We start from the raw sequence: 26,135 nt of genomic DNA on the forward strand, positions 1-26,135 counted from the left end.
GTTACCCACCGCACAATATCTTATTGGATGGCACATTGTATTATCTTGTTGCGAAATTCTTAAAGTTAGGTCTTAACAAAAAAAATCAACTTTTAACCGACTGCCAAAGTAAGATAGGATAATGGCATAGAATTCGAGGTATTACTAGTGGGAGACTGTACAAAAGTCGTTTGCTTGGACACCTCTGTCACATTCGTGTTTCTACCATGAAGCAGTTGTGTTTGCATGGCTGTGTTTAGGTTTGAAGCGTGGGATAGTGCAGTGAATTTACAGGGTACAGAGGAATACCTGACTCCTCAGGAATGGCAACGCATGGGAGGGTATCATGGGCGAAACAGTATACTCTGTTATGTCCATAGTACTGCTCATGTCTATAGGCGACGGTTACCACTTTCAATCAGGTGGGCCGTCAGCTTGCTTGCCATTCTAAGTTGCATAAACAAAATATTCGTTAACATATCTCTAAAATTAGCCCTGTGGTCCCGAGATAGAATGGGCCACCCCTTCCTTTCCCATGGGTGTCGATTAAGAGAAAGCGAGGTATGGGCTGCAGCGTCCCTCTTAAGACATCTCTAAAGCCTAACTGCGGTTGCCAATCCGGCTACCAAGCGTGACAATTACTGGGAAAACCCCCCAAGGGGAGGCTATGTTCAGCAGTGGACAGTTAAAAGCAGATATGAGAAACCAAATATAATTATCGTTCAATCAGTGTAAAAAAAAGCTGAAGACCTACTTAGCAAAAATTATCATGACATGGTTTCTGTAGGATTGATAGAAGAATTCATTTTTATAATATGTTTAATTAAAAATTAAAATACAGGCATTAATTTACAATAAAAACAAATAAATTTCAAAATTGTCCAAGTTAACAAACACCCTCTCTGGTCGCTGGCCCGTGCGCGGGATGCGCGCGCAGCCAACAATCACAAAGCGCCTGCGCGACATGCGCGCGCATTTTTTTTTTATACAACTTAGAATGGCAATAAAGCTGACGGCCCACCTGATGGAAAGTGGTAACCGTCGCCTATAGACATGAGCAGTACCGTGGACATAACAGAGTATACTGTTTCGCCCATGATACCCCCTATGCGTTGCCACTCCTGAGGACTCAGGTGTTATTCCTCTGTACCCAGTAAATTCACGCCATATCGCACCCTTCAAACCGAAACACAGCCATGCAAACACAACTGCTTCACGGTTGAAACACGAATGGGACAGAGGTACCTAAGCAATCGACTTTTGTACAAAGTCTCTCTCTGGCGCATCTTGCGAATGAGTCCCGTGACCAAGCGTCATGATATATATATATATATATATATACAATATATAAAATAAACATTGGTGAGTATTATCTCACCACATTTCCATTCCAGGGCCCCCAGGAGTGAGGTTCGAAGAAGGCCGTCTACAAATACTGCCGGTCAACAAGGCTAAATGTCCTTTTGTGAGAGACAACAATGATGTCAGCTTCCAGTTATACACCAGGTAGGCATTATATTTTTTATCTATATGTATAGAAAAACCCTGCAGAGGTCGAATATCTGTACTTATGGAAAAAAAAAAAACGCTAAAAACTAAGTCAGTAGGATGTTAGAAGTGAAATAGAACACGTCTGAATGTATTTCAAATTTTTTATTACTCTGCATGTCTGTTTGTACGGGCTAATCTCCGAAACTGTTGGACGGATTTAAATGAAATATTGCATGCTGGTACCTTACATCCTCGGTCAACATTTTACATATTTTTAATCACGGAAAATTGGGTGGAAAGGCATTGTTAGTAATGGAGACTGAGAATCCCATTGCTAGCAATATACCTAACCAGGTCGACCTTCTCGCGGTTCCCCCTGGAAAACATCATGGTTAATTCCTGATGAATTCATCATGATGGGTTAACTGGCCTGTTTTCATTCTCATCTATCACCCTTCACTGGTGCTCCGCCAGCGTATTCCGTTAGCGCAGGCGAGGTTACCATTCCATTTTCACCCATCAAAAAATAATCACGGAAAATTAAAGAGTTCCCGTGGGGTAGTTAAAAAAACTATAGTAACTTGTACAGTTTAATACACGACCTAGTTAAGTGAAGTCATTTCGACCTAAGGCAAAGAGTGAGAACGACACGTCATTTGTTGATTTTGGTCCAGTGTCCTTGGAAAAACCTCCTTCGCTTCCTCCACATCCATCAATCTTTTCATACACGCTCGCCGGTTACGGGTACTTTTAATTTGGCCCTTCTTCAGCACGTCGCCTGTTTGATCGACGTACGTCCGTCTAGGGCGGCCTCTATCGACATCTAAATTCATGCTTGCTCATTTCAAACAATTCCTCAGAATCTGTTATAAAAGTGGTATAACATACAAGGGAAAGTAAAGTCTCGCCTTAGACTTAACGCTTTTCTTTACCTATCATCTCTCACTGGTGCCCCGTCAGCGTATACCGATAGCGCAAGCGGAGTTACCATTCCGTTATCACCTATTAAAAAGATGTATAGAGAAACCCAGAATATGTAGATATCTATATATTGGGTTTCTCTGGACATTGCTGGCGGATTGGAACGATACTGATACTACCCAGAGATTTAGTAACAAATTATGTCCGTTACAGGCACAATCCGACGGTACCGCAGGAGCTGGTGATCGACGACGATGAGAGGCTGTTCGCATCCAACATAGACTTCACCGACCCCACCATGGTGTACTTCGGTGCGTGGATGGAGCAGCACGACGGTGGTAGCGGACTCTTGGTGAGAGAAGGTGAGATTGTTCAAACCTATATAGCTAACCAGGGAAGTGATTTACGAACAGTACGCATTTAGAAAACTGAGGTTTTTCCAAGAGACTACAGCATGAGGTTCTTCAAAAGGGATGTAAAGAGGTTTCTTCAGGGTCGGCAACGCGCGCTTAATGCCCCTGGTATTGCAGACGTTCATAGCTTATTTCACAGTTTGGGCACTGGCAGGAGAAAATTCCTTGAAAACCGCACTGTACGTAACCATTTAGGTTTAAGCGTGTTCAAAGATTAATTTTACCGAAATGGATTATATTTAATATAATTTCCAGCATACATACTCAGAGGTGACACCAACGTCATAATGGTGGACGCCAGGAACCTGGAAGCGGGACCGTGGTACTTCACGGCCGCCGAGAACACGTGGTACATCGGCAATTTCGCAGCACAATTCATTGACTACTTGGTATCGAGGTGAGTTATGGTTTATAAAAAAGAATTAACGAGATTTTTTTGGGTAAACTATGACAATTTACGTGGATTTCCTCCACGTTTCGACCAGATATCGTCCGTGGTAACAAGTAGACTGATGTACCAATATCATGCCTTTGATCTTGAGCCAAAAGTATTTTCTTCTACCTATACATTGTCCCGCATCATATAAATTGTATCTCTGTACTGAGAATACCTGTACACACTAACTGCGTACAGGAATGCAATGTATTTACCAACGATTCACTACAGCAGGGTAACGTTTTTGGATTACTGGGTTCCAAGTCCGGAGAGTTTGAAACTGTTTTTTCGACTGAACGAAGAAACTTCGTTCCGTGTAAGGGATTTGTGGATGGCAACCGTAGGACATTTAATGCGTCGTTATGGTATAATATTATAATACCAGTCTGACAGTAAAGATCAAGTACCAGGCCAACATAAATGAATTAGAGCATCGTTTGAATTTGACACACGGAACATGTGTTCCAGTTAACAATTTCACTTCATTTTAGGAAATCTCTATTTTAAAACCGCCTGGCTATCGTGGTATTAAAAAACATATATGCGCCTTTTGGGAGACCAGTGGCCAACGAGAAATTGTGATAATAAGGGTTATATCGGTAAATTCTCTGTTACAGAGGTCTAAAATTGTCCAAGACACATCTGGTGGGGCACAGTCTTGGCGCACAAAGCGCTGGTGTGGCGGGGAGCGCGCTGAAATCTGGTAATTCCTGTAATATATATATAAGGGTAGTTTACATAGTCTCTTTATCCGCAATGTTGGCGGTAACAACATCTTTGTACCTTGTCGCGCATTAAATATGGTAACGAATGAACGTATTTTCCTGTACTCCGGTCACAATATGTAAAAATATCATTTATATGTACTACATTACATACATTATAATCCTATTAATATACTAAATACGAAAGTATACAACAATGGATGAGTGAATGGATGGATAGGTGGATGTATGTTTATTATTCTTTCACGCAAAAACTACTAAACGGATTTGAATAAAATTTGGTACACAGGTAGGCTATATCCTAACTTAGAACATAAGTGGGGAATGGGATTGTTAGTAATGGGATCTAACTGAACCTTTGCTAGCAAAACACGCCCCTATCAGGTCGAAGTCCACGCGATTCCCTCTGGAAACCATCGTGTTTAATTCTAGTGGAATTCGTCACGATGGCCTAACTGCTCTGCTTTCATCGTCACCTATCATCCCTCATTGATGCCCCGTCAGCGTATACCGATAACGCGCGCGGGGTTACTATTCCATTATCACTCATTAAAAAAAACTTAGCACATAGAATACCTTACATATTGATTAACGCGTTGGCAGTCCGCGGTATACGGCTAGTAAATAAATTACATGATCACAGGTCGCGTGTCTCGAATTACCGGCCTGGACCCAGCGCTACCGTTGTTTGAAAAGTTGCCCATCCAGCAGAGGCTGGACGCGACAGACGCAGAATTTGTTGACGTCATACACACGGACGCAGGGATATTCGGTGAGTTGGACTATTGAATTATCGTTCCATTATGTACTCGTAGATTTCGGAAGTAGGAAATCCATGGCCATAGCTAAGGGGGGGGGGGGGCATTGAGACGCAATGCCCTACCTTAAAAGACCCAATGCCCTACCTTGAAATGGCCCCAAGAAAATATGATAGATTCGCTTTTTCGAAGTTATTTAATTATTGTTTCTGCCCTACCAAAAAGTTCTTTTGCCCTTAAACTTAGGTCTAGCTACGTTCCTGAGGAATATCACTGAAATAGACTTTCTAAATGACGTATCTGAATGAAACATGCACCAGATTTAAAATAAATCTTCATGAGACCAAAAAAGCTGAACGCCGTCTTTCTTATCTGAGCGGGACAAGACGCGCATTTAAGCTCTTGCTGGCGTCACAGCCGCTTATGACTCAGGGTCACGAATTGATTACGAAACTAGTCGAGCTTTCTCGATCTTATCACACGTAAGTTAAACCAGTAGTTAATTACATAAGAATGTAATGTGTACTTACGAAATTTTAACAATATAATTCTTGGTAAACCTAAATGTAATTCTATATTGTTACAGGTTACAGGCAGTCCATAGGCCACGCGGACTTCTACCCCAACGGTGGGATTAGTCCACAGCCCGGGTGCGAACTGGAAGTTGTGTTGCCAAAACAACAATTAACGCCAAAATGTATGTATTTAATTAATAACTTGATAAAAAAATATAACTCTAAACTTGTTGTCATAAAAAAACTGCCTTATACATTTTTTTTCTAATCTATGCTGTTTGCTAAGTTAATCTAACCTTTCCTAATGACTTAAAACTGATAACAAAGTTAAACAGTAACGAATTACTAATTTAATTAATTAACAATTAACTAGTTAACTCCTCTTAAAAGTATTAGGAGAACATAACCATACAGGTGTTGAGAGCTTCCCTATGAAGCAAGCACAACCAGTGTTTAAAAAAAATACCCTGGAAACCATCGTGCTGAATTCCTTGTGTATTCATCACGATGGGCTAGCTGACCTGCCTTTTCATTCTCACCTATCACCTCTCACTGGTGCCCCGCCAGTGTATACCGTTAGCGCAGGTGGGGTAACCATTCCATTATCATCCATTAAAAAAAAACCCTAACTAACCACCTTCCACAGTCTTCTGCAGCCACTGGCGCTCGTACCAGTTCTACAGCGAGTCTGTGATCCGACCTAGGGCATTCGTGGCCACGTCGTGCCCCTCCTGGCGGAAGTACAGTAGGGGGGGATGTGCCGGTGAACCCATATCCCATATGGGATTCGGGGTTGATATTAAGTAAGATATCCTTAGATTAAATAAGATCACAACACTGAGAATTCTTTAACCGACTTCTTAAAGCAGGGTTTTCCGTTTGATTGTATTTTTTTGTTTATTACCTTATAACTCCGTCAGTTGTAAACCGATATGGTAGTTTTTTTTTTATCTGAAAAAATACACTTGCAGATTGGTCCCATAAAAGTTTTCTCAAAATTGGTATTATTTTCCAAACGTCCAGCTATTTGTTTTGTTAGATTACAAAATGTAAATTAAAAATGCATTAGGGAGTATTCTTTATTCTTTTATATATTGTCAAAGAAACTACCATAAAAAAAACGACAAAAGATCCTACTAACAAGTAAATTGTTAAGGGATTTTAATTTTTTTTTTATATATAATATACCGTTTTTCGACGTATTTTTTCTTTGGGGAAAAATTGTTTTGTCTCTTAAATAGTACGCCGGGAAGTTTCGACTTTATGTACATAAGTATATACGATTCAAAATAGATCGACCGCATATTTTTGCAATTACAAACTTAGGAGTTGGAATGCACCGCACCACGCTGTCCCATTAGAAGCGTTCCCCTTCAAATGTATATTTATTTACAATTTTTAACAATTTAATATCTAACAAATTAATAGATTCACCTATTATTTATAAAAATGCTTTTTAAACCTATGTTACATATACAATTTGCCGTCATTTTTGTGCACAAATTTCTCAATTTATTAAAAAAAAAATGTTATAATTAAAACAGGTTTGCATTTTTATAGAATAATATCAAATAGTATTGTGATATAGGATTTTGGTGGTGGATATAATTTATTGAAGGGTTGGGTATATATATATATATATATATATATATATATATATATATATATATATATATATATATATATATATATATATAAGTAAAATTGATTGTCTCTTTAAAAGATATGTTTAGAAATAAAAAAAAAGCATGAAAAATTGAAAAATGAAATATTTCTGCTGTGATTTAAATATGGTGATCATTCATGGACAGCAGTGAGTATCTGTCTTCATTCATTCACTAAATTAGGCGTGTGTTATATAGATACCGATGCAATATTTATATATTGGGTTTATCCTGATATTTAGATGTCGCCCATACCGGTTGGATATCTGTATTTATTTTGGCAGGATGCTTTATTTAAATATTATATGCTAAATAACCGATATTTATACGTTATGGGCCTAATATACAGGGTGTAAGGGACAGGTTGGCAAAAACTGAAAACTACAGTGACTTTAATTTCCCATAACATATTTATCATCATATCAGCTTTTAACTGTCCACTGCTGAAAGTAAGGATTCCCCTTATTGTCTAATGACAATTCCACGTTTCAGGTGAGAGTAGCACTACACGGGGCATCTACACATACCACTTAGAGGACAACTCGCACAAACAATTCAAACACAAACTGATTGAATACTTCACTCGCGTACAACGACTCAAATTGAAAAACTACGCAGGCACACAGAAGACACACGATAAGAGAGACTTTAAAAAGGTTCATGACACAAAAACTGATAATGACAATGAAAAAATTGATCATAAAATCGGTAGTGAATCAAATGACGATAAATATTTAAAAACAATACGAGAACTAGTAGAAACTGACAGAAGTGACAATACATCAATTGAAGACGAAGCACAAAATATATTTGTAACCATACAAGACAAATCAAAAACTACTGTAACTAAAAATACCAATGACAATATTGATTCAAAAACAATTACATCACCAACGGACATTGATTTAAAAGAAGAACCTTTAACACATCTTACTGACAAAACAAATTCATTCGATGTTAACACAGACATAAGAAATCTCCATAATGATGCACGAGTTAATAAAGAAACCAAACTAGATTCTGAACCAGTAACTAATTCTACAACCGTAGACATACTTATTAAAACCAATCATAGTGAAATTAAATCTATGGAAGAAATTAAAAACAGTACAGAGGTAATAAAACATCTCAATGCAACACAAGATAATACGACCAAAATAGGAATACGGGACGTAGAAAGTGTATATATGAAACCAACAACTATTAACACTGATGGTATAACATTAGAGAACAATTTAAATAAACCGAATAATAAAGAAATGGCCTCAACAGACGACACAATTAAAATTAAAACCGCGACGCCAAGAAGGAAACGGGTGAGACGTTTCGTATCATTATTCAGAAGAACCGAATCGGAGAGCGACAATTTTCTCTTGAGAATCCTCGAGTTCCTCATGAAGAATCGGAAGAACGTAATACCAGTGGTGACGGTGGTGAGAGAGATAAACACGCTGGTGAAGAGTGCGAACGGTGAACTGAATCACTTGACGAAAGAACGCAACAATTATGTGGGCACGTTACCACCTATTTTACCATCGGCCGTGTACAATTTGGAGCTGGGTAACGATTCCAGGGTGAAGGCGTTTATGAAGAGGCTGCTGGGCCTGGGTCAGGGGGACAGGTTGACTATAACGGGCAGTGGATAATTCAGGTAGGCCGAGTGCAATAGTAAATTTATTAGCTCCAATATGAGTATTACAGTTTAAACATTGTTAGATTGTAAAACATTTTGTATTTCTACGCAGGAATTTTCAACTGTTTCATAAAAACAGCGATCCGAATAATCTTAACACTAGATACAAATACAAACGTGCAGTTCCGAAGCATCGTTTAGAAAAAGTCAATAGGCCTTTTGTGGGAATGGGCATTAAATGTTATAATACGAGGGTCATTTGAAAAGTTCTTAGCCTAACATATGTACTTAATGAAACCACACGATTTTGAGTTTATTTTTATTTTTCAACATACCCTCCTCCGAGCTCAAAACACTTTTCCCATCGACCCGGTAAGGCTCCGATACCCGTTTTAAAAAAATCTTCGTCTAACTCCTCAAAATAAGCGTCCACGGCGGCTATGACCTCTTCATTTGTAAAAAAATGTTTACCACCTAAACATTTTTTCAGCTTTGGGAACAGATAAAAGTCGGACGGTGCTAAATCCGGTGAATATGGGGGAGGTAGGTCCTCGTAAGGTACCGAAGGATATTTTGGATCTGCCTTTTAATAAATTTAAAACTGTTATTAAAAAAAACACTTATTGAACAAAGCCTATTACACACTAAACGATTACTCGAATGACAAGCGTACATGGTGCTAGTGGATCATGCGCGGGCTTTAACGACCGTGTAATATTAGACATAGTACATTTAAATAAACACACATAATGTTAACTGAGATTTAGAAGAGTGACTGTTGAGTTTCTCGCGGGCTCTTCACAACAGATAACAACCTTCCGAAGCATGCAGTAGGTTTTTTGAAAAAGGACGATATAAAAGTGCTTGTAAACAAGTTTATTTAAATAAAAATTATAAATACTAGTAGAATTCTATTACTACAGTCATAACAAAAGAATGTCTTAATTATACCAGATTATACACCAGAGGGAGACTTTGTACAAAAGTCGTATGCTTGACCACCTCTGTCACATTCGTGTTTCAACCGTGAAGCAGTTGTGTTTGCATGGCTGTGTTTCGGTTTGAAGGGTGGGATATGGCAGTGAATTTACACGGTACAGAGGAATAACACCTGAGTCCTCAGGAATGGCAACGCATGGGGTGTATCATGGGCGAAACAGTATACTCTGTTATGTCCATGATACTGCTCATGTCTATAGGCGACGGTTACCACTTTCCATCAGGTGGGCCGACAGCTTGTTTGCCGTTCCAAGTTGTATAAAAAAAAAAGTCTCTTTTAAGAGAACTCAATAAGAATATAAACAAACAGATACTCGACCCGACTTTAAGACAGTCTGCTGGTGACCAACCTACTGAGCCATACCACCATATCAGCAGTTAAATGCCCTCTGCTAAACTTAGGCCTCCCCCATAAATAGGGGGTTTTTCTAGTAGTCAGCCATGTGATTCCGGCATAGAACAGGCCACGTCTTCCTTTTCCGTGGGTGTCGTAAGAGGCGACTGAGGGACGGCGAGGGACGGACAGCAGCGTCCCTCTTAAAACATCTCCAAAGTCTAACTGCGGTTGCTAATCCGCCTGCCAAGCGTGGCAAAGTACTGACAACCCCAAAGGGGGAGGCATATGCTCAGCAGTGGACAGTTAAAGGCTAATGTGATGATGTCTTCCCAATAGTTGCCATATTTGACAAGCGGACTGGCAACCTCAGTTATGCCTTTAGTGATTTTTAAGAGGGACGCTGATGTCTTCGAACATTAAACTCCTTTAGTAGTCTCTTACGACACTCACGGTAGCCTATTCTATGCCGGGACCACACGGCGAGATCTACAGAACAGAATTGGATTAAATATCCAAGGGACCAAACCATAAGTTAAAATCCTTTCAGATATAAAAAAAAATTCCCAAATCGGTTTACAACTGACGGAGTTATGGGGTAACAATGAATTGAGCATCTCTTTTTTTTTAAATCGGTTAAAATTTTTTATGACAATTCAAAATATTTTTATAACTGATCAAGATTCGTATTTGAATGAATGGAGAAGAGAAATTTGTTTGTTTGTTTGTAACGGATCAACTCAAAAACTACTCGATCCATTTTGAAAATTCTTTCACCTGTAGAAAGCTACAGTATCAGCGAATAATATAGGATATATATATATATATATATATATATATATATATATATATATATATATATTATTTTTATATACACAAATACTATCTTATATACCAGGGATGTCCTACCGATGGATCGCGACCACTAGTCCAGTGGATGGTGGCAAGGTGAACAATATAATATATTGCTAATCCAACGGAGGACGCTCGGACGCGACGCTCGCACTAATATAAACAAGTAGTCGCCGAGAAGCAGTTTCAGTTTCACGTTCTCCCTCTTAATACAATAAACAATACTGCAGCACTACACGCTCGTGCACTGAACTGTGCCGTTACATTTGTGATCTCGTGAAGTATGCAACTGGTAGATCGCACAGGGTCGCGTCGGTAAACAGTTGATCTTGGGTCTAGTCGAGTCGACCATCCCTGGTATATATAACAGGGTATAGCTAGTCATTTATATGTTTTTATTTTTTTCAGTGCCCGGGGCGACTTCTTCCTCATCACACATCGCCAATCACCGTTCTCAATAGAATAAAATTATTATAAGTCGCCTAAGAGACTTGATACAGTTTAAAATTTGTAGCATCATGTATACAGGGTGTAAGGGACAGATTGGCCAAAACGAAAACAGCTGATTCAGATGAATGTACTGAATCAGGTGGCAGATTGTTCTCCCGCCGGTAATGCACCGCAGCCGTATAATTAACGCTTCATAGTGTCGACGCCGCGCAATGTATTTGAAATGTTACGCTCGACACGACGCGTGATACCTGCAGCGCGCGGTCAGTGGCGCTTCTTCGCAGGTAGTTCTCGTACGCTCGTGTCGTTGACCTCGCACAGCTGATACCGCGCGTCGCGTTAGTATTTTAATACGTATATTATATTACTGTCTTTTGGTATTTCATAGTATTTCACTATAAAATATTATTATTTCTTTATATTATAACATAATATCATATATAGGTTTTCCTCTTTATTAGAATTTACCAGAGGAAGACTTTGTACAAAAGTCGATTGCTTGGGTACCTCTGTCCCATTCGTGTTTCTACCGTGAAGCAGTTGTGTTTGCATGGCTGTGTTTCGGTTTGAAGGGTGGGATATGGCGTGAATTTACTGGGTACAGAGGAATAACACCTGAGTCCTCAGGAATGGCAACGCATGGGGGGTATCATGGGCGAAACAGTATACTCTGTTATGTCCACGGTACTGCTCATGTCTATAGGCGACGGTTACCACTTTCCATCAGGTGGGCCGTTAATTTGTTTGCCATTCTAAGTTGTATAAAAAAAAAGATTTTAAATGAAAAAAAAAAACAATAAATTGAAATTTTCCGATATGAATTTCCACTGGTCCTCAGTGCAGAATTCACTATTTCAGTTTTTGCCAACCTGTCCCTTACACCCTGTATAAGTATAAAATTTGTTTAAAGAAACATTAATACCTTATTTTTCTTTTTCCCTTACAAAATCTTAAAAAAATGTTTGGCATTGGCAATTATAAATAAAAGTTGCCAATTAATTGGATACCCAGACTAACAATAAGAGTTCCAATAGAGTTCCTACCATTACTATATAAAAAAAAAAATTGTTAACAATCAAAGAAATAAGTTTAACATCACATTTATGATTTACAATGAACTAGATTAAATAAATAATATAATATATATATATATATATATATATATATATATATATATATATATATATATATATATATATATATATAATAAATTGTTAATAAAAAAAAAACAAAGCGCCATCTTGTGGCTTACGAATAAACCTGCTCTCTCTGTGGCGTACGACCGCGCTGATTAAGGTGGTTGGCCGCTAACCAAAATTCGATAAGAAATACTAGATGTCGCTAGAATCGAGACTTGTAGTTTTTGTTCATTAATTTCAACTAATATGATAATCCGCATTACTATCTCCCCTCCTCCCACCTCTGTAATGGGGAGTCGTTCTATACTGCGTATTTTTTATCTCCCCTCCCCAGGCCCCAATGGGGAGTCGTGTTACATAGCCTATTTTAATATAACAACAATACAAGTGCGCACATACCTGTACATATGGTGCGGGTGGAGCAGGGAGCCGAGCACAAGCGAGTGCAGGTACACCGGCTTGAGCAGCCGCGACAACAGCGCCCCCTGCACGCCCACTACACACCAGCGGGCCACTTTGTCCGAACACGACATTGTGAGTAGACGCTCGCCCTACACACAACGGACAATATCATATTAAAAGTAAGAAAGAAAGAAAAAAAACAGATAAACAAATCTCTATTTTTTTTTTTTATACCACTGAGGTGGCGAACAAGCATACGGCCCACCTGATGGTAAGTGGTTACCGTAGCCTATGAACACCTGCACTACCAGAGGTCTTACGCGCGCGTTGCCGACCCTGAAGAAACCTCTTTACCCCCCTTTTAAAGAACCCACTATACACTTTTTTTCATGTCTACATTTTTATACATTCACCAGAGGGAGACTTTGTACAAAACTCGTTTGCTTGGCCACCTCTGTCCCATTCGTGTTTCTACCGTGAAGCAGTTGTGTTTGCACGGCTGTGTTTCGGTTTGAAGGGTGGGATATGGCAGTGAATTTACAGGGTACAGAGGAATCACACCTGAGTATAGGTGTAGCTCAGGAATAGCAACGCATGGGGGGGTATCATGGGCGAAACAGTATACTCTGTTATGTCCACGGTACTGCTCACGTCTATAGGCGACGGTTACCAATTTCCACCAGGTGGGCCGTCAGCTTGTTTGCCATTCTAAGTTGTATAAAAAACATATATCATCAGCATCATTCAGCCGTTAACTGTCCACTATTAAACATAGGTTCCCTATTGGGATGTTTTGCCAGTAATTGCCACACTTGGCAACCGGATTGGCAACCGCAGTTAGGCTTTAGAGATGTTTTAAGAGGGACGCTGCTGCCCGTCCCTCGCTCTCCCCTAGTCGCCTCTTACGACACCCACGGGAAAAGAAGAATAAATAAAAGAGACGTCTCCTTAAGAAAGTATGAAAAATATTTTTACAAAAATATAAAACATATTTACATTATTGTATGTATGTATATCTTTATATGTATTTAAAAAACGAACAGAATTTCGTGCCTCCAGTCGAATTGTTTATAACTACTCCTCTCCATCCAAAGGTGGCGTGCAAGAGATCGCTCTCAGCGATAAGGCCGCCCGTTGTTCTCTCAGTGCAATATTACCTTGTAATTGTTTGTATCTATAATAAGTTTACTATTGTAATCTTATGGAGGGAACAATAAAGGGTATCTATCTATCTATCAAGAATAAAGGTATATTTGAAGTGATAAAAGAATTACTTAGCAAAAAGAAAACAGCGTTTACAAACGACTTCAAAATAAAGAAAGCTCTCGATTCGGTTTTTTTTTATGTTTGTCCGATAACTCCGTCGGTTGTGAACCGATTTGGAGATACCTTTTTTTATGTGAAAATACAGATTGGTCCCATCGAAATTTTATCGAAATCGTTTCAGTAAATTAGTTTTTAGATCAAAATAATCTGGTTTTGTTTTTAATTTAGTTTTTTTTTTGTTTTTGGTGGGAAACAAACAATCTTTAATTATATGTCTTAATTGAGATACAGCTTTTTACAAAATGTAACTTTTTTAATGGATGAAAACGGAATGGTAACCCCGCCTGCGCTTACGGTATACACTGGCGAGGTACCAGGGACACATGACAGGCGAGGATGTAAGCAGGTTTGTTGCCCATCGTTACGAATTCAGTAATGAACCACTATAGTTCCCAGTGCAGACGGGGTACCAGGGAGGCATGATAGGTGAGGATGTAAGCAAATCTAAACTAACAAGTCATGATGAATTCAACAAGAATGTACCACAATGGTTACCAGGGGAAATCGCGTGGAGGTCGACCCGTTAGTGTATATTGTTAGCAATGGGGCTATAAGATCCCGTTACTAAAAACCCCTCTTCCTCTAGACAAGTAGAGAAAAAGAAAAAAAAAGAAAAGAGTGTTTAAAAAAATACACCCTGGAAACCATCGTGCTGAATTCCTTGTGTATTCATCACGATGGGCTAGCTGACCTGCCTTTTCATTCTCACCTATCACCTCTCACTGGTGCCCCGCCAATGTATACCGTTAGGGCAGGTGGGGTAACCATTCCATTATCATCAACTCTTTTTCTTTCTTTTTTTTTCTTTCTTCTAGAAAAGTAGGTTAGGTTTTTAAAAATCGCCTGTACCCTTCTCCCTCCCAAATAGTACATGCATACTAAATTTCATAGCGATTGGTTAAGCCGTTAAGGAGTTATAAGGTAACAAACAAACAAACTTTCACATTTATAAGGACTTTACACCCACCTGCATGACTCCGTCCCAGGTCTGCACGAGGCTGTTGGAGTTCTTCACCGGTATAGTGCCTTCGCCCGACTCTATCTTGGTCCTGAGCTGCCCTCGCGCCAATCTTAAATAGGAAATATTTTAGTAATATATTTTACGATAAAACTTTATATGGGTACCTCTGTCCCATTTGTCTTTATACAGCTGATATCATCATTATATCAGCCTTTAACTGTGCCCTGATGATCATAAGCCTCCCCCTTGGGGGGTTTTGTCAGTATTTGCCACGCTTGGCGGACAGATTGGCAATCGCAGTTAGTCTTTGGTGTTGTTTTAAGACGGTCACCACAGCCTATATTCAGACTATCTCTCTCTATCTCTTAATCGCCTGTTATAACACCCACAAGAAAGGAAGGGGTGGTCCATTCTATGCCGGGACCACACTGCATAAGTATATCCTTCCATATAAAAAAAAAGTTTAAACATGAACAGAATTTAACATACCTTCTCCTGCTTCGTTTTGAAGACAAGGTCTCTTTAGCACATATGTTATCCTGGTACTTTATGAGAACACCAGAGGGAGACTTTGTACAAAAGTCGTTTGCTTGGGCACCTCTGTCCCATTCGTGTTCTACCGTAAAGCAGTTGTGTTTTATAGCTGTGTTTTGGTTTAAAGGATGGGATATGGCGTGAATTTACAGGGTACAAAGTCACAACACCTTGGTCCTCAGGAATGGCAACGCATAGAGCTTGACAGCCCCATTGCTAGCAATATGCCCTATCAGGTTAACCTCCACGTGGTTCCACCTGGAAACCATCGTGAACAATTCTCGTTGAATTCGTCACGATGGGCTACCTGACCTGCTTCATCCTCACCCTTCACTGGTGCCAGGCTGGTGTATACCGATAGCGCGGGTGGGGTTGCCATTCCATTATTACCCACTAAAAAAAAATATGGAATAGACCTGTTGGGATGTCTGTCGGGCTCCGGTTCGGCCTGTTCATGCGGGCTGAAGATGCGGCCGTCGCCGCACGGCGCCGTGCTCACGTACAGGTGCAGCTGGCGGTCGCCGCGTAGCTGGTAGCCACCGCCTGCCACCGGCTCCACGTCCGACTCGGCTATCGGGCTCCGGGGGTCTGATCACATCCATTGTCATGATAGAATCAAGCAAGTGAACGAAAATTACAAGGGAAAATAAGTGAAAACCTCTTTACGAAGGAGATAATGTCTCCTTAGAACATATGTTAGCCTGGTACTTTCTGAGAATTTTGATGCGGATTGTTCCCATTTTTTTCTTTTATCATCATCATCATCATCATCAATGTCAGACGTTAATTGTCAACTGCTGCCTTACATAAGCCTCCCCCCTCTCATAAATGAGGTTTTGCTATAGGGAACTGTCCTGAGCCACACGCATCCACTAACTCCCTGCAATGTATTCAACTAATGGGTTGCCTTGGGGGGAAGGGATTGTTAGTAAAGAAGAGTTTAGTCCCCCCCGCTATCAGGTCGACCTCCACGCGGTTCCCCCTGGAAACCATCGTGAACAATTCTTGTTGAATTCGTCACGATGGGCTAACTGGCCTGCTTTATCCTCACCTATCATCCTTCACTGGTGCCCCGCCAGTGTGTACCGATAGCGCGGGTGGGGTTACCATTCCATTATCATCCATTTCAATAAAATAAACTCTGGTGACATTTATATATATACTTATAAATATGTATATATTATATATATATGATTGGAAGAGATAGTTACCTGCAGCTGACGCGTACATCAACAGCTGTGAGTAGAGGTACCTCTGTAGACAACGCCGCGCTGCCACCTGGTCATACAATATACATACATACATAAATATATAATATAATGACTAGCTGACTCGGCAAACGTTGTTTTACCATATACATTATTTCGAGAACTATACGTAAAAATATATCGTACTACAATCATTATATTCGATCGCCATCTTACAACCCTGTTGTGGCATATAAAGATCGCGATTAAAAAACAGGAGTTGATTGTAAAACGGTGAAAATCATCATCAATATATATATATATATATAGATGAATTTTACTTTCTGTTTAGCATTACTACTGCCCACTCACTACTTCCTATGCCACTGTGTTAGGTTGACTGGAAGAGATCTCTTTTAGAGATAAGTTCGCCTTTGCTAACATTGTTATTAACTTGTTGTTACTGTATGTTTTAGTTAGTGTTGTAGTATATATATATATATATATATATATATATATATATATATATATATATATATATATATTTTACAACTTAGAATGGCAAATAAGCTGACGGTCCACCTGATGGAAAGTGGTAACCGTCGCCTATAGACATGAGCAGTACCATGGACATAACAGAGTATACTGTTTCGCCCATGATACCCCCATGCGTTACCATTCCTGAGGACGCAGGTGTTATTCCTCTGTACCCTGTAAATTCACGCCAGCGTGGTAATCACCTCAGCGTGACAGTCGTTGAGGGCGCGGCCGCGTACTGACATGTGTTCGCCGGAGACACACTTGGTCCCTGTGGTCACAGCTATCACCTGGAATAAAAAAAGGAATATTCTATTAACATTATTAGTATGGTCCCGGCATAGAATGGGTCACACCTTTGTTTAAAAGAGGGTAAATACAATGAGAATGAAAGTAGGTCAGTTGGCCCATAGCGATAACTTCACCCAAATTAACTACAATGGTTTCCAGAGGAGACCGCGTGGAGGTCGACCTGACAGGGCGTATTGCTAGCAATGCGGACAAAAATCCCCATCACTAACTATCCTTTCTCCACGCAGTACTCCACCACTCTACCAGTCTCATTGCTAGCAATATGCCCTGTCAGGTCGACTTCCACGTGGCCCCTTCTGGAAACCATCGTGCTGAATTCCAGACGTATTCACCACGATGAGCTAACTGACATGCTTTTTCAGTTTCGCCCATCATCCTTCACTGATGCTCCGCCAGTGTATACCGTTAGCGCAGGCGGGGTTACCGTTACCATACCATTTTTACCCATAAAAAAAAAACATACCCCGTTCATGCAGGCGAAGTCGTGTGTAAAGCCTAGTAAAAAAACAACCCCTGCCATACCCACCTTGGCACCTTCGGGACTATTGTTGATGGTGAGCACAACACCAGCTAACACCTTCCGTTTGGAATGGATCAGATCACCTTTCATCACCTCGTTGAATTTTTCGTTCACCAGCCTGCAAACAATTGTAATGTAATGTAATCTGGAGGGGGATTCCCCCTGGAAACCATCGTGAACAATTCTCGTTGAATTCGTCACGATGGGCTAACTGACCTGCTTCATCCTCACCTGTCATCCTTCACTGGTGCCCCGCCGGTGTGGTGTATACCGATAGCGCGGGTGGGGTAATCATTCCATGATCATTCACAAAAAAAAAAAATTAAGTTGGACTCTTTTATTCCGCACTTAGTTTCTCATTTGGCTGTTGTGAGTACCAGTCGTGGATAGTACAGCCAGCCCAGAAGCACAGAAACTTCCTGGGATCTTCGCAGGCCTCACGCAGCGACCTCAGATCCAAGGGTTTCTAAACGTTGACGGGCCACAGTTTCACATTCCAGGATTACGTGAGCAGTCATTTCTTCGGCGTCAAAACAGCTTCGACATAAAGGGCTGTATGGCTCCTATTGTGTATGTACATTTATTTAATGGGCAATGGCCCATTATTGTCCCTATCCACCAGAGGGAGACTTAGTCTTAAAAGTCGTTTGCTTGGCCACATCTGTCCCATTCGTGTTTCTACCGTGAAGCAGTTGTGTTTGCATGGCTGTGTTTCAGTTTGAAGGTTGGGATATGGCAGTGAATTTATAGGGTACAGAGGAGTAACACCTGAGTCCTCAGGAATGGCAACGCATGGGGGGTATCTTGGGCGAAACAGTATACTCTGTTATGTCCACGGTACTGCTCATGTGTATAGGCGACGGTTACCACTTTCCATCAGGAGGGCCTTCAGCTTGTTTGCCATTCTAAGTTGTATAAAAAAAAACCGTATTGTACTCACTTGCCAATGTGATCGGCGAGGGTCTGAGGCAGGAAGCCGGTCTGCGTCGGAGACGGCGACGGCAGCGACTCCGTACGACCCTCCTCCAGGACCGCTAATGCCGATCTGGCGGCTGCCAACTTGGCCAGCTTCTTACTCGACCCTGAGGTGAAGGAAGAAAAGAGACTGTTAGTAATCATCAAATCAGCCTTTAACTGTCCACTGCTGAACATAAACCTCCCCCTTGAGGGGGTTTTACCAGTACTTGCCACGCTTGACAAGCGGATTGACAACCCTAGGTAGACTTTGGAGATATTTTAAGAGGGACGCTGCTGATCATCCCTCGTCCCTCTTTAGTCGCCTCTTACGACACCCACAGATAGTGTTAGCAATGCGGAATACCAGTCTCATTGCTAGCAATGTACCCTATTAGGTCAACAACCCCTTGGTCCCCCTGGAAACCATCGTACTGTATTCCAGGTGTATTCATCACGATGGACTAACTGACCTGCCCTTTCATTCTCACCTATCGTTCCTCACTGGTGCCCCGCCAGCGTATACCGTTAACGGAGGCGGACTTACCATTCTACAAACATCCCATTAAAAAAAAAAAAAAACTAAATAAAACATGATTGATGTCTAGATTATTTTCAATCTGAATGACCTTTCAACTTACACGCGCAAAAAAATATGTGACCTTGACACTTACCGTAACCTTCGAACTTCTGGTCCTTGATTTGACAGACGACCTTGAACCGCATGCTGTGACTCAGTTGGAGAGGTGCTGCAACCAAACACAAACAGTATGTTAATTTAAAACTAGCTTCTCAAAGGTTGACTGTAAGAGATCTCTTTATGGGATAAGTCCGCCATTGTATATTAAATCATTTAATGTATTCCGTATGAATTATGTTCTTGACGACTGGACCCCCCCCCCCCCCCCCCGCGCCACTCCTAATGTGGTGTGCAGCAGCGCCCGGTTACCTTGCGTGATGTCGAGCGGCGAGCCGTCGCCGAAGGTGCAGGTGAAGGTGAGGCCGGGGTAGTTCTCGTACAGCAGGTTGATGGGGCTCTTGATGATGGCGGTGGCGTTGGTCGCCCCGAACAGCGCCGTCGCGGGCGAGTACGCCGACAGCGGGGACGGCGACACTGACGACGGTATGTGTACAAACAGTCAGCGGGACGATACAAGTGAATGAATGAATGAGTGAAGAATGATCGAATGAATGAATGAATGAGAGAATGAACGAATGAGTGATTGAACAAATAAGTTGAAAAATTAATGACAGAATGAGAGAACGAATGAACGAATGAGAAACTGAACGAGTGAGTTGCAGAATTAATAAGAGAATGAATGAACGAATGAGTGATTGAACGAATGAGAAAATGAACGAGTGAGTTGTAGAATTAATAAGAGAATGAGTGAACGAATGAGTGATTGAACGAATGAGAAAATGAACGAGTGAGTTGTAGAATTAATAAGAGAATGAGTGAACGAATGAGTGATTGAACGAATGAGAAAATGAACGAGTGAGTTGTAGAATTAATAAGAGAATGAGTGAACGAATGAGTGATTGAACGAATGAGAAAATGAACGAGTGAGTTGTAGAATTAATAAGAGAATGAGTGAACGAATGAGTGATTGAACGAATGAGAAAATGAACGAGTGAGTTGTAGAATTAATAAGAGAATGAGTGAACGAATGAGTGATTGAACGAATGAGAAAATGAACGAGTGAGTTGTAGAATTAATAAGAGAATGAGTGAACGAATGAGTGATTGAACGAATGAGAAAATGAACGAGTGAGTTGTAGAATTAATAAGAGAATGAATGAACGAATGAGTGATTGAACGAATGAGAAAATGAACGAGTGAGTTGTAGAATTAATAAGAGAATGAGTGAACGAATGAGTGATTGAACGAATGAGAAAATGAACGAGTGAGTTGTAGAATTAATAAGAGAATGAGTGAACGAATGAGTGATTGAACGAATGAGAAAATGAACGAGTGAGTTGTAGAATTAATAAGAGAATGAGTGAACGAATGAGTGATTGAACGAATGAACTAATGAGTGATAGAATTAATTAGTTGTAGAATTAATGACAGAATGAGCGAATGAATAAATGAATGAATGAATGAATGAATAGTTTATTTTCTTTTTACAAATGGTAGTACGAAGTATTATATCAACTTAAGGTAAAATTAAATATGTAAGACCAATTTTGTGAGAGACTGGCGCCTGCAGTATCAGATCAGATCAGTGTGTTTTTTTTTCCGAAGGTACGGAAGCCAAAAAATACAACCGAAACGATAATCTGCTTCATTTTGAAGTCGGCACAAAGGAAAGTTTTTAAATTTACTTATACAAATAAAACATTGTTTGTTTGTTTGTTTCCATTGTTTCTGCCTACCCTAATGGGAGACAGCCGTGACAGATATGTATGTATGTATGTAAACAAAACATCACCCACCTGGACTCCTCTCTTTGCTATAGGTTGGCGTATCATTCTGCGAAGTCTTCATATTAGCAGGCAAGCATTGGAACTCGGACGCTGAAACAATGATCACTTGCATTTACTTTGATGTACAGTACAGCCGTGTGGTCCCGGCATAGAATGGACCACCCCTTCCTTTCCAGTGGGAGTCGTAAGAGGCGACTGAGGAAGAACGAGAGATGGACAACAGCGTCTGTTTTAAAATTTAACTGCGGTTGCCAACCCATCCGCCAGGCGTTGATATTTTGATACAAATTATTCCGTATCTACCTGTTTGCGTATACTAGACGTATGTAAGCTACCAGAGGGAGACTTTGTACAAGTCGTTTGCTTGGACACCTCTGTCCCATTCGTGTTTCTACCGTGAAGCAGTTGTGTTTGCATGGCTGTGTTTCGGTTTGAAGCGTGGGATATGGCGTGAATTTACTGAGTACAGAGGAATAACACCTGAGTCCTCAGGAATGGCAACGCGTGAGGGGTATCATGTGCGAAACAGTATACTCTGTTATGTCCACGGTACTGCTCATGTCTATAGGCGACGGTTACCAATTTCCATCAGGTGGGCCGTCAGCTTGTTTGCCATTCTAAGTTGTATAACAAAAAACAAAATAATTGAATGCCCTCACCAATATCTGATTACACGAGCGATGCACAAGCGAAGCGGTTTGTTATTAAAAATTCGATCAACTTGTACCAAGTACGGATTAAATGAGACATTTCGCGTGATGGCCGCACTAGTCGAGAGACTCGCGAGTCCCAAATATTTACAATAATAATAATAATAAATAATAAATATATTTATTGTTGCTATTTTTAACAAATACGATACAATAATTACAAAGTTTTTTCTTAATAGATGATAATGATATGGTAACCCCGCCTGCGCTATCGGTATACGCTGGCGGAGTACCAGGGACACATGATAGGTGAGGATGTAAAGGCTGTTCAATTAGCCCATCGTGATAAATAACACTTGGACACGATGATTTCTAGGGAGAAACGCAAGGACGTCGACTGATAGAGTCAATTGCTAGCAATGGGGCTACTAACCCCCATTATTAACAATCGCCCCCCCCCAACCCCTCTCGTAATAAATGTGTTTATTGCCATTTTTTAACAAATACGGTAGAATAATTACAAGGTTTTTTCTTAATTTTTGATAACGGAATATTATACGCTGGCGGGGCACCAGGGACACATGATAGGTGAGGATGTAAAGGCAGGTCAGTTAGTCCATCGTGATGAATACACCTAGAATTCAGCACGATGGTTACAAGGTTATTAAATATATATATATATATTAGTAAATAGATAGTTAGATATATAGTATATTTGCATTACACACAGCACATAAATACCAACAGACATGCACAGCGATAAGAGATAAGAGAATGCATATATAGAAATACAAAGCAGAATATATAAAACAAGTACGTCATTTTGAAATACCCTTATGCAAATAAGGTAATAAATGGCTTCTGTTGGATTCGCGTGCGTTCAGCGCCGGTTTTCAGTTTGCGCCTGCTATTGTAGATCGTATTCCATAAAAGACTTAATTTAATAAATTTAATTATTAAATTTCTACGGAACCAATATGTAAGTATATCATTTTCAGGTAAAAAAAAAACCCACCAAATCGGTTTATAAATGACGAAGTTATGAGATAACAAGTATTAAAAAAAAAAAAACTGAATTCAGCCTCCTTCTTTCTGAAGTCGATGGATAATAAGCGTTTCAAAAGTAACAAACAAACAAAAACACAATCCACATTTACAATATTAGTTAGAAGAAATATGGACTCGAAGAGTCTCGGGACTCGATCGAACGTTATTGGACGCCCTACAACGAAGCCGATAAAAGAGGGTTTATTTACGCATTTACAATATTTTTTTTTAATGGATGATAATGGAATGGCAACCCCACCCGCGCTATCGGTATACACCGGCGGGGCACCAGTGAAGGATGATAGGTGAGGATGAAGCAGGTCAGTTAGCCCATCGTGACGAATTCAACAAGAGTTGTTCTCGATGGTTTCCAGGGGGAACCACGTGGAGGTTGACCTGATAGGGCATATTGCTAGCAATGGGGCTGTCAAACTCCATTGCTAACAATCTTTCTCTCTTCATTTACAATAGTGGTCAGAAGAAGAAATATGGACTCGGAGAGTCTCGGGACTCGATCTAAAGTTATTGAACGCCCTACAACGAAGCCGATAAAAGAGGGTTTATTTACGCGTGTCGTAAATTTATGAACACGACAAGTTTGGAGTTAAATATATAAGATTTTCTTTTCCTATCTATACTTATAATAAATCTGTAGAGAGGTCAATTCTGTACATGAAATATATTTACAAAATAACTGTCAGGCGGTGATTAGTGATCGATACTGATGCCGAAAATGCAATCAGTAAAATTTTTCTCTGTCTGTCTGTTTGTTCGTTATATAAACAAAAACTACTCGACGGATTTTAACGAAACTCGGTACAATTATTCTTCATACTCCCGGGCAGGTTATAGTATACTTTTCATCACGCTACGATCAATAGGAGCAGAGCAGCGAAGGGAAATGTTGGAAAAACGGGAGAAGTTACTCCATTTTTGAACTTCCGTCGCGTGTGCACTCTTAATGGCCACTTTTTAAAATGTTAAAAATGTCCACCCGTGCGACGCCGGGACGGGCCGCTAGTATCAAAACAAAGACGTTATTTTGATTTAAAAATCAAACTACACCAATTCAGTAATTTAATTTTTTTTTTTGATGAAATTTTTGTATAGATATTGTAACTACAATATCTAGATGGGGGAAAGGGATTGTTAGTAATGGGGTCAAATTGCCCTATTGTTCGCAATATACCCTCTATCAGGTCGACCTCCACGCTGTTTCACTGGAATCTATCTATCTATCTATCTATTATTATTGAATTCGTTATGACGGTCAACTGATCTGCTTTATCTTCACCTTCCATCGTTCACTATTCATTTTCATCTATTAAAAAAGATGGCGGACGCATGCAATAAACAACTCGCTCTAAAATCGTCTTTAATTTATTCCACAATAAAAAAAAACACGCATGCTCGCACGCACGCACGCACGCACGCACGCATGCACGCACACACACACACACACAAAACAAACAAACACAAACATATTTTTGTACTTGTTTATTACGCCAATTAGAGACAAATAAAATAATGGTATGGACTCCCAGAGTCTCGGGACTCGATCGAACTATATTGGACGCCCTAATGCAAAGTCGATAAAGTTGGGTTTGTTTACGCATGCAATAAATTTATTAATCACGCAAAGTCAGCAAGTACAATTCTATCCCAACTCGTTACTGATTCAGTTATTACGATGACAATCATTATTGGAACAAAATTAGACGATGATTTATTACGTGGAAGATTTTGATCTAGTATTATTTCGTGAACATTTAACTAGCTGACGGCTCGCCTGATGGAAAGTAGTAATGGTGCGTAATATATAGGAATATCTATAACTACCAGAGGCAGACTTTGTACAAAAGTCGTTTGCTTGGCCACCTCTGTCCCATTCGTGTTTCTACCGTGAAGGAGAGGAAATGAATAACACCGGAGAGGAATAACACCTGAGTCCTCAGGAATAGCAACGTACGGGGGGTATCATGGACGAAACAGTATACTCTGTTATGTACATAGTACTGCTCATGTCTATAGGCGACGGTTACCACTTTCCATTAGGTGGGCCGTCAGCTTGTTTGCCATTCTAAGTTGTATGGAACAAATCATGCCCTATGCCCTGCCAGCGTACACCGATAGCGCGAACGGGGTTACCATTCCATTATCACTCATTAAAAAAAAATTGGGCCATTACACCCCCATTACTAACAACCCCTTTCCCCCTTCCAACGAGGGGTCATCATTTGCACAATCGCATTTGCATGTACATAGTTTTCTTTTTTACTTTATCCGAGCAGTAAGTATTTTATCTTATTCACAATTTCGTGTACAATATAGTATATGTCATATATGTGTAAGTATATTTGTTATTTATATATATTTATTCGTTTATATATGTAATTTTAGTATGTATGTATATCAATAATTACTAGTACCGCATTCGAGTATTCTGACACTTCCCTACGGTTGACTGGGAGAGAATGCTTTCAGCATTAAGTCCGCCATGTACACATATATGTACTAATGAATAAAATAGTATCCGACCGAACTTTCGGTTTCGGCTAGTTTCGGCCAGAAATTCTACTTTCGGGCTCAGTTTGGATTTCGGCCAAAAATTTACTGAAATTTCGGCCGCGCCGAAACTTTGTACGTGTGTTTCTGTTGTGTGTGTGTCTAACTGCAAGTTATTTTGTTTTTAAGTTTACTTTCAAGATTAAGCTATCATTTTAACATGTGTAAAAACATATATAATTTTATTTAAACAGATATATGACATATTTGTTATATATTTTAATTTTTATTATTACCCTTTAAATGTCTTTGTGTTTGTGTAAATAATTGTCTAAAAAAATACACTAGATTACAGTATAGAAGAGAAAATTTTAAATATGTTTCAACAAGTTTCGGTTTCGGCCGAAACTGAGACCAAGGCCGAAAGTCAATTTCGGTTTCGGCTTTAAAACCTGCGGGTCTACC

At 40.0% G+C, this 26,135-nt stretch overlaps 1 protein-coding gene across 4 annotated transcripts in view; it reads right to left on the minus strand.

Annotated features, from left to right (window-relative positions):
• LOC113518631 (double-stranded RNA-specific editase Adar) overlaps positions 1 to 26,135 on the minus strand; it is a 56,498-nt gene that overhangs the window by 11,836 nt on the left and 18,527 nt on the right. For all 4 annotated transcript variants that reach the window (XM_052899214.1, XM_052899221.1, XM_052899225.1 and 1 more), the window contains 10 exons: positions 21,478 to 21,558; positions 19,992 to 20,156; positions 19,717 to 19,791; positions 19,029 to 19,170; positions 18,095 to 18,206; positions 17,460 to 17,546; positions 16,744 to 16,810; positions 15,949 to 16,120; positions 15,005 to 15,107; positions 12,709 to 12,860 (listed from right to left, as the gene is read on the minus strand). In XM_052899214.1, coding sequence (XP_052755174.1) covers positions 12,709 to 12,860; positions 15,005 to 15,107; positions 15,949 to 16,120; positions 16,744 to 16,810; positions 17,460 to 17,546; positions 18,095 to 18,206; positions 19,029 to 19,170; positions 19,717 to 19,791; positions 19,992 to 20,156; positions 21,478 to 21,558 — 1,156 coding nt within the window. The remainder of the gene's footprint in view (positions 1 to 12,708; positions 12,861 to 15,004; positions 15,108 to 15,948; positions 16,121 to 16,743; positions 16,811 to 17,459; positions 17,547 to 18,094; positions 18,207 to 19,028; positions 19,171 to 19,716; positions 19,792 to 19,991; positions 20,157 to 21,477; positions 21,559 to 26,135) is intronic.

Source organism: Galleria mellonella, unplaced genomic scaffold (genome assembly GCF_026898425.1).
Source record: "Galleria mellonella isolate WM207_F2 unplaced genomic scaffold, CSIRO_AGI_GalMel_v1 utg121, whole genome shotgun sequence".
NCBI classification, from domain to species: domain Eukaryota; kingdom Metazoa; phylum Arthropoda; class Insecta; order Lepidoptera; family Pyralidae; genus Galleria; species Galleria mellonella.